At 39.3% G+C, this 18,556-nt stretch overlaps 1 protein-coding gene across 2 annotated transcripts in view; it reads left to right on the top strand.

The window, feature by feature from the left end:
- The window catches only part of Scfd1 (sec1 family domain containing 1), a 68,509-nt gene that overhangs the window by 38,720 nt on the left and 11,233 nt on the right, over window positions 1-18,556 (top strand). For both annotated transcript variants that reach the window (XM_028757434.1, XM_028757435.1), the window contains exons 15-19: window positions 3,535-3,631; window positions 6,517-6,587; window positions 8,333-8,412; window positions 11,825-11,887; window positions 13,816-13,891. In XM_028757434.1, the coding sequence (XP_028613267.1) occupies window positions 3,535-3,631; window positions 6,517-6,587; window positions 8,333-8,412; window positions 11,825-11,887; window positions 13,816-13,891 (387 nt within the window). The remainder of the gene's footprint in view (window positions 1-3,534; window positions 3,632-6,516; window positions 6,588-8,332; window positions 8,413-11,824; window positions 11,888-13,815; window positions 13,892-18,556) is intronic.

Genomic DNA, 18,556 nt, shown 5'->3' on the forward strand with positions numbered 1-18,556 from the left:
TGTGGGTGCTCAGAACTGAACTTGGATCCTATGCAGGAGCTGTAAACACTCTTAATTTTTGAGCCATCTCTCCAGCACTATGTCTTTGCTTTTAAAATTATGAACCTTCATTTATTTTAAAGTGACTTTAGGTTTACATGGGGAAAAAAAGAAAAAAGATTGAGCTTGCCTAGCATGTGTGAGGCTGAAGGTTCCATCAGCTGCACCACGAGGTGAATTAGACTGAGAAGTAAAACCAGCTCCTAAACACCTTTCCACTCACACCAGTTTCTCCCATTATTAGTATTTTGCATTAGTGTGGCATGTTTCTTACAATTTGGTAAGTCAGTGTCAATATTAATGTGTTATTGTTAGCTAAAGTCATTAGTTTACCTTGGAATTCATTTTTGTGTTATATAATCTTAAGTTTTGATAGATGAAGTCATATGTCTACTATTGTAGTATCCTATCACATGGTATAGTCACCTGTGTTCCGCTGTTCATCTTTCCTTCTCCCTGTACCTCCCCCTAGACACCTGGCAACCATTGATCATCACAGTTTCTGTAGTGTTGTATTTTCTAAAATGCCATGTCAGAACAATAGTGTGTGCAGCCCTTTCAGATTGTAGCTTCTTTCACTTAGATTTACTATTCCTCTCATCCTTTCATGGCTTTTAGCCCGTGTTGTTCTGTTCTGGTTAGTATACTGTTGTGTGGGATCACCCTCCATTTGCTGTAGCAATAAACGAAAGTGATGTTCTACATCCTCTCAGCATCTGGTATTGTCCGTGTTCTGGAGTTGGCCATTGGAATAGTGGCACCTCATTATGTATTCAGTACATTTAAACAATAGACATAGACATATTCATAGTATCCTTTCTACTTAAATGAGTTTTGATTGATTGTATCTCTCAAGAAATCAGTTTTATTCAAATGTGTTATCTATTGAGTTTGTGGATACACTGTTGTTCAGAATACATTTTTATCTTTCTAATGCTATTGATCCTTTAAAATGACCTTTCTTCTTCATTTCTGATTTTAATAACTGTCTTTTTTCTTTTTGGTTCCTTGTATATGACTGCATGCACTTCAGTATAATTGATCTTTTCAAAGAGTCAGCTTTTAGTTCCTATAATTTTTGTCTTCATTTCTTCTGCTTGCTTTGGGTATGATTTTCTTTTCTTTTTCTAGGTTTATCGTTAAGTGTTCAACATATTATTTGAAAATATTTAAATAATTTGTGAAAGACTTTTAGCAGTTTACAAGTGTTACATATCTTCATAAAACTATCAATAGTTAATACTTCCATAGAAACTATCATTTTAGTTGTACTTACATTTAAATTTTAAATATTTATGTGTAAAGATCATTTTGTCTACATTTAAATTTTTAATACAGATTCTTGTAAGTAGGATTAAATAGTTGAAGTAGAAGTCAGTATATTGAATAAATTTATACATTAAAGTTGTTCCCATGTTTTGAAACAGATTAAGAGCAGCCTCCACAAATAGCAAATCATACTAAAGAGATTAGAAACTCCAAGTAGGTGCTGGGGGAGATGGCTCAGAGGGAAAACCACGTGCGAGCATAGGGACTTGCATCAAAGCCCCACAAGCCACTTAATGCCATGTGCAGTCTCACGTGTCCGTGAACTCAGTGCTTGAGATGGCAGGTGAGGACAGGAATCCTCAGAATGTGGCAGGTTAGTTATCCTGGTGAATGCAGCAGCCATTAACAAAAAGAGAACTGAGGACCAACACTGGAGATTGTCCTCTGACCCCGATGCACCCAAGGCATATCCACACACCTGCACTGTCACCCATAATAGGGGCATACACACTCAAAAACTCAAAATAGTTTCTAAGTATTTATAGTTCGCATATGTCTAAATTTTCTGGTCACCAGTATTGTTTTAATAGGGAGTGATGTAATTGTTTGAATAAAATTCCTGTCAGTAAAGTTTTCTAAACGTTTAAATGTCACATTATAAAAAGTACTAGTTGGCCAGCATGGTAGTTGCATGCCTTTAATCAGCACTAGAGAGGCAGAGACAGGTGGATTTCTGAGAGCTTGAAGCCAGGCTTGTCTACATAACCATTCTAGGCCAGCCAAAACTACATGTACATAGTCAAACTCTTTAAATTTGTGTGTGTATGTGTGTGTGTGCATGTGATTAATACATGTGTGTGTATACCTCTATATTGTTTACAAGAATGCAGTCTTTAATGTTATTCACATTTATGGATTTCATGTGGCTGTTTTGTGAGGCAACTTTAGTGGCCAAGGATAGGACATTAAAATATAATCTAATGAGAGCAGCTCATTAAGGTAGTGTGGTCTGGGTTTCTAGCCTTCCAGTTATTCTTAACTAAGGATTTAGAGTAACTAAGGTCGAAAGATTGCCTGTTCTTTCAACAATAATAACAGGTTTTCAGTAGGGCCCTAATAGAAGTTAAGTAACAGAAGTTGAAGGTGCACATTCTTATTTCACCTTGACTTCTCTTGTTTAAGAGAATAGTGCACATGTTCACAAACAAGATGGTCAGCTAGTGAGACTGATAGTCTCATAGAAACTGAAAATCCTTATCAGAAATCTCACCTTAACAATATGCTGTCCTGTCTCTGAGAAAAGTGAAATAAATAAAAAAGGATTAATTTTATTCAGTAAGCTGAAAAAATATGGAAAAACAAAATGAATACTTTTTGGAGCAGTGCAAAGAGAAGGTGAGTGACAGGCCTTCCCAGCATATATGTCTCTCTATTATTTTTATTTTTTAATTGCATTTGTGCATACACATGTGCCACAGTGCACATGTGGAGGTTAGAAGACTGTTGTCAGAAATCAGCTGCTCTACTGTGTAGGTTCCAGGAGTCAAACTGAGTCCCCAGGCTTGATAGCAAGTGCCTTTACCCAGTGGGACATCTTGCCAGTCCCATTTTTACTTTAACTGTGTGAGTACTTCATGACTGTAAAACTGTGGTCTTGTGTTCCACTGTACAGGAGTGGGTTGAAAAGACTGTTGCTGGCTTCTTGTTGCTCGTACATGAATCCATTCCTTGGTTGACTTACTATTCAGATTCTATTCTGTTGTGCCCTGGTATGCTCTAACTGAAAGCAGCTGATTTTGTGTCCCCAGATCACTTCAAACTCAGTTCAGAAACAAAATACAAACAAAGACATGAAAATAATAAGAGGTCTTGCTTCTTGGAAAGAGTCTAGAAATAACATGACTAGGGTAACTCTCTGTCCGGTTAAGTGAAATGTGTGGATCCACACGCCACAAAAGTAAGCACAGCATGACCACCTTGTCCCCTTTCAGTCTGTTGGCCAGTCAGATCATTCTGATGTGACCAAAGTAATAAACTAGGGCTGGAGAGATGGCTCAGCCACTGAAGGCTAGGCTCACAACCAAAAAACCAAAAGAAACTCAACTCTATGTAAATAAACATTTGGTTATAAATTTAATGATAAAAAAACAGAAATTTGTTAGCATGAGACTCTTACTATATTTTTATTCCTTATTATATTTTTACCTAGTGTTTATTTTGAAACAGGCAAGAAAACTGGATGTATATTTTGAATATGAAGAAAAAATAATGAGCAAGACTACTCTGGATAAGTCCCTCTTAGACGTCATATCCGACCCTGATGGTATGTGCTATAAACCTGAGACTATTTACAAGGATGAGTCGAGTGCTTCAGGCCAGACAGAATTTAAGTAGAATTACTGTATTAGTAATTCTGGTATTAATTATAAGAGCTATTTTATGCTGAAAATTTTTCAACATAGCAGTTCTTAAAAATGGAAAAATGATTTCTATTTTATTATTTTTCTTCTTTGGTAGTGTGTTTAAATACTTCATATTCATTCCTTTAACATGACATATATGGTCACTTTATATTCATTTCTTTAATGTGATATATATGGCCGTCAGTTCCAGCTCTCTCCAGAAGATTTGAATGAGTGACATTGTCTCTGCCTCACTATGGTTTATCCAGAGAGTATAGGAAGGGAATGTAACTAAGACTGAATTCTACTTTAAATGTTGAGGAATACACTTTTAAAAACAATGTGGAGTGCTCCACAAACTGCAGTAGGGACATGGCTCCCTGGACGGAGTGCCTGCTGTGCAAACAGGAGGACCTGACTAGCTGGGTGCTTCAGTATATGCCTGTTCTAGTACTGGAAGGAAGAGACCCAAAGGCAGAGTGGAGCCCTGCAACTTGCCAGTTGGGAGGACCTGGGAGCAGCTGTACCCTGCCATTAGTTTCTGGCTACAAATGGCATTTTCCACTAGGATTAAGCACAGAAGGAACTGATAAATAATAGGACAAATAATTGAATTTCTCTTTTTAAAAAAAGAGATTAGAACATTAGTTGTGCCAGAAAAGAAGTAACAAAAAAGGAAGGCCAAAAAGAGCTAGCAGTCAGTGTGAAGGGCTCCAAATCATGACCATTTGTCTGACCATCAAAATAAAAATATAATAATAAATCATGGGTTAGAGCCCATGGGATAAAAAAGAAGCCATGATTCTGTGCCCTGGCCCTCGGGATTCGAGAGCCTAGGGAAGGGGAGCGAAAGGATAAAGAGACAAGAGACATAAAGACTGAGAGCAAGTCTGGGGTTCTGATCAAGCTCTGCAACTTTAATTTTGGGGGCAGGTTATAAAGACACAGCAAAACGGGAAGTCTGGGCGAGGGTCATTGCTTAGGGCTATCCCACTGTTGAATCATCACTGTCTTAAGTCCATCCCACTGTTGTATCCTTATTGCCCAAGACCATCCCACTGTCATAACCGGCTCCCAGGAAATACCAGATGCTCTTTAAGTTCCTGGGACCTGAGACCCAAGAACGTCCTTTCTTAACCTTGTACTGACTAGGCTTTCCAGAACAGCAGGTAACTTCCTGGGTTTGGCTCCAGGCAATTCTGTATAGGCAAAATAGGTGAGATAATTGAGATTTCATAGAACGTTTACATGGTTTCAGAGCACAGCATCTGTTAATGAGACTTCATCACTGTGACAAATGCCTGAAAAAGTCTAAAAGGAGGAAAGATTTTAGAAGTCCTGGTCCACAGTCGTCTGGTTCCTCTGCTCTGAGGTGATACTGAACATCGTGGTAGAGCAACAGCTCACTTCATGCCCACCATGCTGGAAGATCAGGGTTCCAGCACATGGCCAGGGATCTCCTTCCACCTACCTCCCAATCCTTATCACTGCTAATAGTGTCATCATTTTGTGAGTCTGCTGGGTCAGAACTCTTAGGAACCAATCACTTCCCAAGGCTTATTTGCTGACAGCCAAGGGTCCTACTACATGAGCCTGCTTGAGACATTTCATATTTGAACAGCAGTACTTCTCTAAAAATACCTGTTCATTATAAAGAGGGAAATAGAAACTTTATATTAAGAACCAAAGTAAATACCTCATTAGGTAATCTCATTTAACATTAACAGTAATGAAATATCAAATGTTGTAAAACCAAGAACTTGAAAAAACTGCCACTGAGGTTTCGTATTGGGGACATGAAGATAAACTGAGGGGTATCGGATTCTGAATCCCGTGAAGCTCCACGCTTCATCAGCTCTTTTTTTTTTTTAATCTGGTTTTACTATTAGCGTGTTGTAATGGTGGGCTTTTGTCTTTTTTGATTGTTTGTTTTTGCTTTGTTTTGTTGGTTAGTTGGTTTTTGAGATATATTTAACCCAGGCTGGCCTTGAACTTGGAATCCTTCTTTCTCTGGTCTTCTTAGTGCTGAGAGCACAATCTTGTTAGTACTTCAGCATGACCAACTCTTAGTTTTTACTCTGATGAAATATACATGATAGTTATAAGTCTTTACATCTTAGGACACGCTTTCGAGTGAGATCTGGTAGGTCAGTGAGACCACTTCTTTGTCAGTTTTCTGCCAAAATGCACCCTGTGGAAGAACAGGGATGGTTGAGTCGCTCTGGAAAGTCTGGACCTTGAGTTATATTAGTAACCACTTGGGAAACTCCCAGGGGAATGGGAAATTTCCTTGAAACCTTTGTCTTAAAGTTTGAGATAAGTATATCTTCATTTCATGTTTTAATACAAAAGTATGGTTTTCACCAACCTTGTAGTAAAAACTCCTCAGAAGGGCCAGTTGGGTTTAGGAAGTAAGACTTTTGTCTCAGCTTCTGATGTCATTTAGCTAAGGGTGATGATGCCTCTGCCTCCGACAGTCCTGTGTTCATTCCTTTTCATCTGAAAATGTGCTGCTTACACTTGTCCACCTGCCTGTGTCCGTCCTTCCCTTTTTGGTTCCTGCCTGAGGGTGCTCTTGGCAGAAGGGAGACAAGTGAGGTGTGTCTGTCGTCACTCCTCTAACCCACCTCTCCTGTCCCCTGTGTATGCGGCTGTGGTTTTGTTCTTTCAGCTCACGTGAGCAAGAAGCACATGTCATCCTGTCACATTTATACATGCCTTGAATCTTACGGTTCTTCTAAGTGTTAATTATGATGTTCAGTAATCACAATCATAAGTCTTTTCTTCTTTTCCCCTTCCCATGTAGCAGGGACTCCGGAAGACAAAATGAGGCTGTTTCTTATCTATTACATCAGCGCGCAGCAAGCACCGTCTGAGGTATGGAAACGGACATGGGGTGGGGGGGTAGCGGTGATTATCTCCAGGTACCAGCTAGACCTTCAAAACAACAAGTAAAAGATCACTAAAGATGAGATGCTCACTTATTCAAAGAACAGAACAACTGGAACAGCTAAGGTGGATTCTGTTCACTGCAGTTTACACCAGTATTTATGTCAGCACTTGGGAACTGACCACGGTCACGGTGTGGAAGTATAAACTGACCTCAAGTGTCAGAATTCTTAACTTCTGAAAACTGACTGTCCTAAACCAAATCAACACCGTTTGTTCTACTTTTAAGAAGATTCGTCTTATCATTTTAAGATTGTTTTCACACCAGACGCTATTCCAGAACATACCTTGTGTGCTGTTCTGTAAGGAAAGTGGATTGGAAACCATGGGCTTCTTATATTACCCAAGTGTAGCTTTACATAATAAGCAGCAAGCAGAGCAGCCTCCGAGATGCCACTGAGAGAGGACCGTCCGTGCCAGTTTCTGTTATTGTTTGATAAGCTGTAAAGCTTCCACTGGCCCAAAGTTACTAACACGTTAAACCACTGTTCACTTAGGGCCTGTTACTCTGCTGTGGGCTATATTCATCACTTAACTTTTCTTATAATTTATGCAGGAAAAATAGCATGGTTCCTCTTTTCTAGAAAAGGTTTCTTCTCCGTGAAGGTCTGCCTGTTTCTTAGTTTCCCATATCCTATCTACAATATTTTAAGAACATATTCTTTGAAAACTTAGTTTTAATACAAAAGTATGGTTTTCATCAACCTTGTAGTAAAAACTTAATTTCTCTACCTTATTTTTAGTAAAGACTTCCATAAACGTTGGTGATCATTAAGAGGTTTAAGTCCTGATGACCAATATCAATTTAATCAACCTGAAACTACAAAGGAGTTACAATCTCTAGTTGATGATGAACTTAAAAGTTTTCCCTTGGCAGGGCAGAGGAGATGACTTGATTCATAAAGTGCTTGCTTGTCATGCAAGCATGAGGACCTGAGTCTGGTCCCTAGCATCCATGTGTTTACCAGTCATCCCAGCACTAGGACCCCTGGGGCTTGCTGAGCAGGCAGTCAAACTGACTCCATGGCCTCCAGTGAGAGACCCTGTCTCAGAAGGTGAGGAGTGATCAGGGGAGCACCCGACTCCAGGCTCTGAACTCCACACTTAGTCACAAGAACATACACAGAGGTTTGCTTCCTTTTATATCGGGGTCACTGTGATGCTAGGTTGTTAACTTACACAAATTCAGTTAGGCTGACTCATCAGGGGATAAATAGTCAAGAAAGAAAAAAGAGTTTTTAAGGGGAAGACAGCTGTTCTTCAGCAAGGGACTTGGAGCCCTCCAGTGTAACTGAGAAGAGAAGTCTAAGCCACAGGCCTTCTCAGGCTGTGTCACTCGTGCCTCCATTTTTCTGGCTTAAAATATTTTTGGCCAAGTCAAATCACTTCTTTAGGGCTTGTCCTGAAGAAAGGCAGGAGAGAAGGAAACTGATAAATTTCCCGAGGGAAGACTATGCCTTACTCTTTCTGGGCTATCTTCTCATCAGATGTGCTTTCTTCCCCAGATACCCGCTTGGGTAGTCATTTAAGGTCCAACTCCACCTGACATGCTGGCATGGGAGCCTGGCATTTAAATTCAGGCTTTGTATTAAAATCTTGGTTTATCAAGTAACAGCAAACGTAGTCTTCTGTAAATGTATAATTTTTTATCATAGAGTTCTTTCATATTGCAGGTTGATTTGGAGCAGTATAAAAAGGCTTTAACAGATGCAGGATGCAACCTTAGCCCTTTACAGTATATCAAACAGTGGAAGTAAGTTTTCGTTTCTTTTTACTCTCCTGTTGTTTAAGGTACGGTTGTAATTCAAATTTTGTTCCTAAGAAAATAGGAATGCTGGTAAGAAGGCTGAATAATATCATGGAGAATTTTTATGTCCAAACGTATAGCATCTCCTTGTCTAGCCCACCTTCTTCACAACTTAAAGCTACACAAAATAGTGACACCTTTTATCCTGGGAAAAACTTGGCATTTTCTTTTCTGATGCATTAGAAAGTCAGAGACTGAAATCTTGTGTATCAAATATCTCAAAACTGTCAACTAGCATCAAGAACAGTACCAAATTTTAAGACCTTTGTGCCAAGGAAATGGGAAATTAATTGGTGCATCTATAGTCTACTAGAAGGAATGTAAATTTCAATAATTTTTCAGAATGCCATAAAAGGTTTTGACCTTCTAATCCTTTTAAGGATTTATCCGAAGAAGTTACTGGAACCATAAAAGTATAGCAGTGAAAACCAGCCTAAGTATCCAGCAGTAAACTGGGCAGGTAAATGGTGGTCCTTTAGCCCCGTGCAGTGACACATTCCTGTAATCATAGGACTTGAAAGGCTAAGGTAGGAGTGTCCATCACAGGTCAGTAACAGCTTGGGCTATATAACAAGACCATGTCCATCTGTCTATCCTTGCTAAAACTGTGATATTTTTGTAAGATAGAATCCAACTGGATGGTTAAATAAGACAGAAGACTTAATGGCAATGGCGATATTCGTGTTATTTTGTTAAGAGAGGGAAAGTTGTTTGACAACACTCGGTTGATTAATTTGATAAATACTCTCAGCTCTCCATACCTACCAGCTCAACAGTCATGGGCTGAAAATACTCTGGAAAAAAATGATTGCTAAATTTGGTATGTGTTTGTTTTTCTCCTTAATGGTATTCCCTAAACAATACAGTATACTAGTTATTTACATAGCCTTTACATTATATTAAGCGTTCTTTATAATTTAGAGATGGTTTCAATTGTAGGAGATGACATGCAGAGGTTGTATGGATATACTATACATTTTATATAAGGGACTTGAACATTCAAAGATTTTCATATTTTTGAGGCTCCTGGAACCAACCGTCACGAATGCCAAAGGATGCTATCTAGATTTCCTAATTGGGGTCATGATGAGCAGGACTTTCATTGTCATCGAATTTCCATGTGTTGAAGAAACAGTTAATAAACAAATGAAAGAATAATGTTGAGCTATGCTCAGTGATTCTGAGACAGTAATACTGAGTGATACGTTCTTAGGCAGTGACTGGATTTGCTTAGTAGGGTAAACTTGTGGGTGGTGACAGCTGAGCCAGAATTAGAATGACAGATTACAGTATGATCCGAGTGCATGTGTCTATGCATACATTTCGTAGTGTTGCGGAAATGCATGTACATGTACCTGAGTGTCACTCCACATACAGGCATTTGCCTTTGACTGCTTTTCCTTTCAGACCTCTAAAGCAAGCATTGCCTCTGAAATGCTCTTTGTGACAGTTTCAGACAGTAAGATTAACTCTGCATCTAGTCTCCATTATGGAAGAGCATGTCACCATGCTTCTGGTGACATTTTAAATTTCTCTTCTATTGACCATGGTCTTTGCCCTCAAAATATATTTAGTCTCTAATTTGTAACATGTTTACTTTCTGACTGCAAAATATTAGTTTAACAATTTTAAGAAATTGAGAAAGATAAACAAGAAGGTAAAATTCACCGGGTATTGATGGCACACACCTTTAATCCGAGCACTTGGAAGGCAGAGACAGGTGAATCTCTGAGTTTGAGGCTACAGAGTGAGTACCAGGACAGCTAGGGCTACACAGAGAAACCCTGTCTTGAAGAAGGTAAAGAAAAAGAAGGTAAAGTTTGGGCCAGTAAGATGATGGCTCAGCAGGTAAAGTCACAGTAATGCTGGTGACCTGAGTTCAGTTCCCCAAATCCACTTAAAGGTGAGAGAGAGAACTGACCCTACATGATCATCAGAGCACACATGCATACAAAACAGGAGGAAATACATGGTGCAGCCTGGAATTCCAGGACTTAGGAGACTGAGGCCGAGCTTAAGTACATGGCTAGCCTGGGCTACATAATTTCACTGTCCAGAGAGTAATTACAGGTTTGACCTGCATCCATGTTGCAGTGTTGTGTCCTCTAGTCCCACTGTTAGAGCAGCATCTCACCAAAGCTGAGGAAGCTGTCACAGTGCTCAGCCACAAAGAGCTGCATCCCCTCGTTCCCCTTCGCTGTTTCCAGTATGGTTTCCAGTAGAAAAGCCAGTTCTAGTGAAGGCATTAGTTCCATCCCCTGAGGTAAATAATGCTCTGTTTATAACCTCATTTCTGAACAAAACTGAAGGTTTTGGGTTTACTTTGGGATCTCTCTCTTGATAGTCCTGATGCTTGATTCTTGTCAGGACAGAAGCTGAATGTTTTTAGCATTGCAACTACTCCATTGTTAATGACGCTTATTTTTTTTTCACTTCTGCCCACCCCTCCTCTTATAAAAAAAAACATATGAAGTAGCTAAAAGTCATGAAAAAAGCACAGCTGACATAATGTCGTGGCATGCTAATAGTGTATAACGGGCAGGGTTACCAGAGGGTGCTGGCCTCACGTTAGTCATCTGTGTCGAGCTTTATGCGCACATCTGTAATGGGAACAGCAAACATCAGCATCCTGGCAGGTGACTACCTAAGAGTACTCAGAGCCTTCTGGGAACATAATTGTAAAAACATATTAGAGGAAGGAATTTTTTGAAACACACGAAGTATTATCTTTTTTCCCAAGTTTTAATAATTACAGTTTAAAGAGATTCTAAACTTTCATAAAATACATGACCATGTGTAGTTACATAGAAAACTACATGGTTTGTAATATAGCTGATGGAAAAAATCACTGGTAGTGACTTAAAGGACTTAGGATAAAGGAAGTGGCTCTGAGCTGAGTCCTTAGAGGAAATGTGGCATTTCTTCTGGTGTTAAAGAGGGTAGTGAGTTTGAAGCCCCCAGAGGACAGCTTGAGCAAAGGTCTGTCAGGAAGGAAGGGAGTCTGTGCAGTGCACAGCACTAAGCTAAGCTTTGTTGGTACACGCTCATTGACCATATGGGAAGAGGAGAACCCCTCCCACTGGGGCTGTACTTCTAGTTTCTGCCTGATTCTGCAGTGTGATGTTGAAACCCTGGCCCTTGACCTGCTCCAGTGTTCTGCCACTGAGCTACCTCCAGCCCTGTGTTGGTGTACATTAGAGATTCTCAGGTTTTGATGTTAACTATAATGTAATTAGTTGAAAAGAAATTTTTTTTAAAAAAAATCAGTGCATCTTAGAAGTCAAATAGCAACTCTTTTAATGCCAACATACTGAACGATAACTGTCTACTTATAAATACAAATGTCTGTATTTCATAGGGCTTTTGCCAAGATGGCCTCAACTCCTGCCAGCTATGGGAACACTACCACTAAACCAATGGGGTAAGTGTTTAATAATGTTGGTTGAATCTTTATACTCAAACTTTAAAGGTTCATGTCTTAGAAACACAGTATCTGATACCTTCCTGAAATCCCATTATAATACAGAAGGTCAACATTTTTTTCTGACTTCCTGGAGTAGTTTTAATTCTTTTTTTAAAACGTAAGGGAATATCTTTCCCTTACAAAGTATGAGGCATTGGTTTCATATGCTTCTTTCTTCTTAAAACATTATCTTTAATTTTTAGAAGTACATAGTTAAGACTGGAGAGATGGCTCAGTGGTTAAGAGGACTGGCTGTTCTTCTTCTAGAAGTCCTGAGTTCAATTCCCAGCAACTACATGGTGGTTCACAACCATCTGTAATGGGGTCTGATGCCCTCTTTTGGTGTGTCTGAAGACAGCGACGGAGTACTCATATACATAAAATAAATAAGAAAAAATCATTTAAAAAAACCCCAGAAATCTATAGTTAAACTATTTTATATTGTTAAAGCTAGGCACTCAACCTAAGCATGACAAAGACAGTTCTCAGGGCTGGGGATGAGGCCTCGCTCGAGTGCAGTGGCGTTCAACCTGTGGATCGACACTCCTTTGGGATATTCCACACATCAGCTATTTATATTATGACATTGTTCATAACAGTAGAAAAATTAAAGTTGTGAAGCAGTAACAAAAATAATTGTATGGTTGGGGGTCACCACAATATAAGGAACTGTGTTAAAGGGTCTCAGCGTTAGGAAGGTTGAGAACCACCTTCTAGAGACTGCGATAGTATTTGTGTGGTTTTCCAATTTGATGACAAGGCAATTCTGGCTACTCTTTTCAATATCACACACATTTCAAATTCCTAAGATTTTTTTAAAGCTAAACTAAAGCCCAGGGGAAAAGAAATTTGCCTAGTTTCAGCAATCCAGCAGGCCTCCCCTCTGGAGGATATGATTCAGGTTGCCCTAAACCCAGCTGCCTCAGTAACAGACTTACCTGGCATGAGAAATCATTTCAGGGCCATGCATCCCACCAAAGGTTACTTCTCTGCTTTCTGTTCATAGAGGCTTTCCATCCTGTTTCTCTTAGTTACATAGAGGAGAAAGGACAGGATAAGGGAAAGGAAAACCATTCCTCTGAGTTTAACAAATAGATATCCCAGTGTTGTCTTCACATTTTATAGAATATGTAGAGCCTAACACTCATTACATATTTTATTCTTAAGGATACTAATAAATGTGCTTTAAGAAAATCTTGGCTAAATTGAAAACTGCCCCTAGCTTTCTTATGTCGTGTAGCTTACTCTTCTCTTACCAAATGTCCTTTGAACCATGTTATAAGACTTTGAAGTAGAACTATAAACCTAGTATGGCAAATAGTTATTGGCATTCTTTGTGTTTGTTCACAGTTGAGGCAGTGCTCGCTGCTTATTGTGCTTAACATGTTTCCATGTAGGTTTTCTGTGCATAGAGGGAGATGGTACACATAACAGAGTTAAATCCTACTCCTGTGATATAGGGAGCACAGCAACACTTGACCTGTTTGTAGTACTGACAGGCACTAGTGCTATGTGTGATCGAACTCCAGAAGCAAAGTCTGAAAAATTACTGTTTTTCATCTGAGTATTTTTGCATTAAAACAATCAGAAACTATGTGTAAGGCTAAGCAATTAGATTTAGGGCATCTCTTTATAGTTTTTAGTGATTATTTTATCACTTTTATTAATTATTAAATAAATGTGTATTAACTTTTTATCACTATTATTCAGTATCACGGCAGCAGTGCTATCCATGAAAGTAGAAATGCTCACAGCCCTTTTGTTGATAGAAAACAAGGTGGTGGCAGAGGAGCAGCCCGCAGTGTGTAATTGGGCAAACTGTGTCAGCAGCAGACTGCACAGCATATACTTAATGCCGTCTTCCTTTGTCTTTTGCCCATACCCAGTCTGCTCTCCCGAGTCATGAATACAGGCTCACAGTTTGTGATGGAAGGCGTGAAGAACCTGGTATTAAAACAGCAGGTGAGTACAGTTGTCAGAAAACGCTCTGCTGACTTTGAAATATAGATGTTGGTTGGTTCACTACCCAGGCAGAGAAACTTCTGAAGTGTTTCAAGTAAGAAGTATGGGGAGAAAGTTAGAACCAAAGGGTCCTTATTGGCATAGTAATAAAATGAGATTTCTTTTTATGTGTAGTTTAGAACGCTTTGACTATATACTTTTTTTAAAAAAAGATTTGCTTATTTGAACTGTACTGTCTTTACTTAACTCCAGTATTTTGATGAAGTCCCATTTTTCTTTTATCATCATTTTGCTGTTTTTTCTTAAATAACTGGGACATATCTGGCAAATGTAAGATTTCACATCAGTACTAAGATAACAGTGTTTCTCATCAGTACCAAGCAATACCTAGATACAGGTTTCACATCAATACTGAGATACAGTGTTTCATGTCAGTGCAGAGATGTACTGCGTGTGTGTGTGTGTGTGTGTGTGTGTGTGTGTGTGTCCGTCTGTCCATCAGTCCCAAATGTTGTCCTCCTGGTCCCCCCTCATAGAGATCCTCCCCCATTCACCCTCTCCTTGGCCTCTGAGAGGGAAGCTGCCCTCCCATATCCCCCCACCCTTGGGCATCAAGTCTCTACAGGAGTAGATGCATCCTCTCCCATTGAGGCCAGACAAGGCAGCCCTCTGCTGCATATGTGCCTGGGGCTTCGGACCAGCCAGTGTATTCTCCTCGGTTGGTGGCTCAGTTTCTGGGAACTCCCAGAGGTCCAGGTTAGTTGATACTGTTGGTCTTCTGTGGTGTTGCCATCTCCTTGAAAGCTTTCAATCCTTAGAAGAGGTTTTAAAGGCTAAATTAAAGACAGATCGATGGATCTTATTGTTGGATGTGTAGATACCTGTTTTCAGAATGTTCTCTTTCTCTGAACTTCTTCCACACTTTATAAATCTTTGTCGTGTTTTCTTGTGGTATTTTATATAATCATTATATGTATATTACAAATCCCATGGCACTTTGCATAATGTGAGTTTCTGGTTTCAAAGAACCTTCAGATTTTTTATTTAGGAATAAATAACAAATGAACACCATGTTGTTACTAAGAATAGTGAGAAATCGTCATTTGCTCTGTCGGCTACAAGCTTTCCAAGCTTGCCTTTTCAGATAATGGCATGATTTCCCGAGTACTTGGAACTACTCTTGAGCCTCAGTAAAGGAGATGTTTTAGTGCTTGTTGTCAGCACCCATCCTTCAGGCTGCTTATTTTAACTAGTTCATAGTACTGCCCTGTGGCACCTGAAAATAATATGTAAGATTGTCAAAATTGGTTTGCTATTATTTTATTACAGCAACACCAAAAATTTGTTTTAGAGTTCATAAAATTCAAAAATTATCATTTATGACCTTAAATTACTTTGCTTTTCATAACATTTCAAACTGTTAAGAAATATGTTTTGGCATAGGCAAAAGTAAAAATTTAAAAGTAAAAATTGAGCCAAATGGTGGTGGCACACATCTTTAATCCCAGCACTCAGGAGGCAGAGGCAGGCAGATCTCTGAGTTCAAGGCCAGCCTGGTCTAAAGAATGAGTTCCAGGATGGCCAGGGCTACACAGAGAAATGCTATCTCAGGAATGAAGGGGGGGGGAGAGAAGGAGAAGGAAAAGGGGAAGGAAAGAAAGAAATCAAATTTCTCTGTGGTGGAAATTGAATTTCTCCTATTTATATAACTCTGCTGCCACTGTCAGACCCATAGTATTAACACAGAGGTTGTATGGATACAGCTTTAAATGTCAGTTTTTTCTGGATGGGTGTCCATCTCTGATTACGCCAGCCCACACTGTAAATACCTAACATTAAGAATTCACTTAAGAGTCAAAGGGTATGGACATTTGTAGTTACTCCTAATAAATATTGCCAAATTGTTATCCAGTATAAAGTCTCTCTGTTCTAGAAATGCATGCTAAACTCATAGAAGCCCATTGTGACACTGCACTGTCCTGGTGCCCAAATATCTAGGGCGCTGTGGAGTTCTAGGGGAATGCAGGAAGGAAGAGTCATCAAACAAAGACTGAGCGGATACTGCAGTTTACACTGCTTACATCTATAGAGGAGAGTTGTAGCTTTTTCATTTTTTTAATTTATATTTTGGGGACATATGTGGGGTTGGCTCTTTCCACCTTTCTCTGGGTTCCAAGAATGGAATTCAGGTCACTAAGCACCTTTTCCTGCTTGAGACTTTTCATTGAACTATAAAGATTGTTTTGAGATATTTTTATCAGAATAAACATTTTAAGCTATAAATAATCAGAGAAGAATTAAATTAGCCAGCAAATTTAAAAAGGATAGAATTAGCAATGTCCAGTTTTCTAGGTTACTAATAAGAGCTTTTTGTATTTTGTTTTATGGACAGCATGAGGTTTCTGCATTCTAAATATCAACCTTCACATAACCAGTTGAGTAATCTTTACAGACTTGAATCAATTTGTGTAAGGAAAATTATATAAGAATATGATGATATAAGCATGAAGCCGCAAATTTAGAAATACCCACTGTCCTTGACTCATCTACCAAAGCAATTTATCCATAAAAAAATAAATTATTAATAAATAAAATACAACCAATTAAAACATCCTGGAAGACAAACATGATTGCCATGTATGATCTCTATTTAGGATTAATATTTATAAGAAAACTAAAAATTCTATGCAACAGAAAATTTGAATTCTGAATATTATATAATAACTCTTTTGCAGTATAAATAGACATCACAGCGCTATATTGTATGTTAACAGACTAGATGTCAAGCATATGTCAGTAAAGTGAGCAGGAGTAGAGATAAGGTGTTGACAGGTTTCCTTCTGAAGCCCTGTTACATTTGGGCGATTGCTGAAATACCTGTGGTCTGTCTAGTAATGACTACATAAGGGGCTCGTTTGAACACTTAGGGTTTAGGGAGGGATGAGAGATTTGCATGAGTTTGCAGCTTTCTGGTAAAATTAGGTGTGGACGGTAGATGTGGGCCTATATAATCCTATTTGTCAGTTTTCTTTGTGGCATTATTACACTGTGATTGAAAAGGAAAGTCACTTCTTAAGATTTTATAGCTTCCTCATCCATAATATGAGCATTGGAATTAGTCTGTAGATTTGCTTCTAGACTATAATCATAAAGCTTGGGAAACATTGACAATTTATCCCTTCACCTCTGTGCGTTTCCATCCTTACTCTCCAGCACACTGACGGGGACAGCAGAACCCTGCTTCCAGTCCTGCTTCCGTCATCAGCATCACAACTACAAAGGAGAAGTTAGAGCTGGTCACCACAGAGCAGTCAGCTACCTCCAGGGAAAAACCTCTCTGCTTGCCACTATGCCAAATTAGTTATCTAGGTTCCAATTTTGTGCATATCTCATTTTCTTTTGTTTTTTTGGTTTTTTTTTTGTAAGAATTATGTCATTGGAGAGGTTAACTTCGGTTTTTTTCTAAAACTTTCCAGTGACTAAAATCATAAAACCAGCCTTAGGAAATAGTTCCAAGTATATAGTTTTTTTCTTCTGGTAACTTTCTCTCCACTTAGAAACAGATTTTAAAAATGATGATTCATAAGTTATGATTTATTGTCTATGGGGCTCTGCATCTCAAGGCTATGTAGTGTTTTCTGCCAGGCATGCGTAGCCTAGGCCTTTAATCCTAGCACTAGGTGCAGAGACAAGTAGGTCTCTGTACTTCCCAGGCCACCTAAGAAACTTCCATCCACAGCAAGTACTGGGCCAGCCAGGGCTACATAGCGAAATCCTGCCTCAAAAACAAAGGAAAATATATGCAGTTTCCATTTTATTTCTAAACTCTCGTGTCTAAGTATAGAGAAAATTGTGCTTAGAGTGTTTTCATCTAATTTTGTTTGTACTTCCTTTCGCGAGGTTTATAAACTGACAGGAGTTCTCTACAGAGAGACTGGTGCATTCTACTTGCTGTGATCCACATGGCTAGAATCCAGTTTTTCTTTTTTTGAGATCAAGTCTCCCTGGCTGCCCTGGAAATTGCTGTGTAGACCAGGCTGGCCTGAAACTCACAAAGAGCTGCCTGGCTCTACCTCCTCAGTGCTGGCGTTGAAGGTGTGCACCACCACACCCAGCCATTTCAAATTCTTCATTCGGTAAAAGTTTGTCCTGGTTTAGCTTCAGCTGTTATTTAACACTGCCTAGAGCCTTAGGGAGTCTCAGTTGAGAGACTGTCAGTCAGATTGATCTGTGGCCGTGTCGGTGAGAAATGATGTTGCTTCTTTATTCATGTGGGAGGGCAAGGCCCACTATGGGTGGAACTGTTAGTGGTCTTGGGCTTGTGATAGCTGTGGGTGATCCTGTAAGCAGGCCAGCAAGCACCGTTCCTCCATGGGTTCTGCCTTCTCTAGATGAGCTACGACATGTGAGTGTAAGCCAAAGAAACCCTCTTCCTCTGGTTGTTTTTGGTCAGAGTATTTATCTTAGCATCAGAGAGGAAATTACAACAGAGTTTACTTACCTTGTGTGAAGAGATTTAGTGTGTAATTAATTTTCCCCCTTTGGTTATTGAGACAAGACTCAAACGCTGTAGCCCACGCTGGCCACTAACACACGGTAGTCCTCCTGCCTTAGCCTACTGAGTGCTGGGATTACAGGGATAAGCCAAGACTCCTGGCTTGATTT

This window comes from Grammomys surdaster, unplaced genomic scaffold (assembly GCF_004785775.1).
Source record: "Grammomys surdaster isolate TR1022 unplaced genomic scaffold, NIH_TR_1.0 126163, whole genome shotgun sequence".
NCBI classification, from domain to species: domain Eukaryota; kingdom Metazoa; phylum Chordata; class Mammalia; order Rodentia; family Muridae; genus Grammomys; species Grammomys surdaster.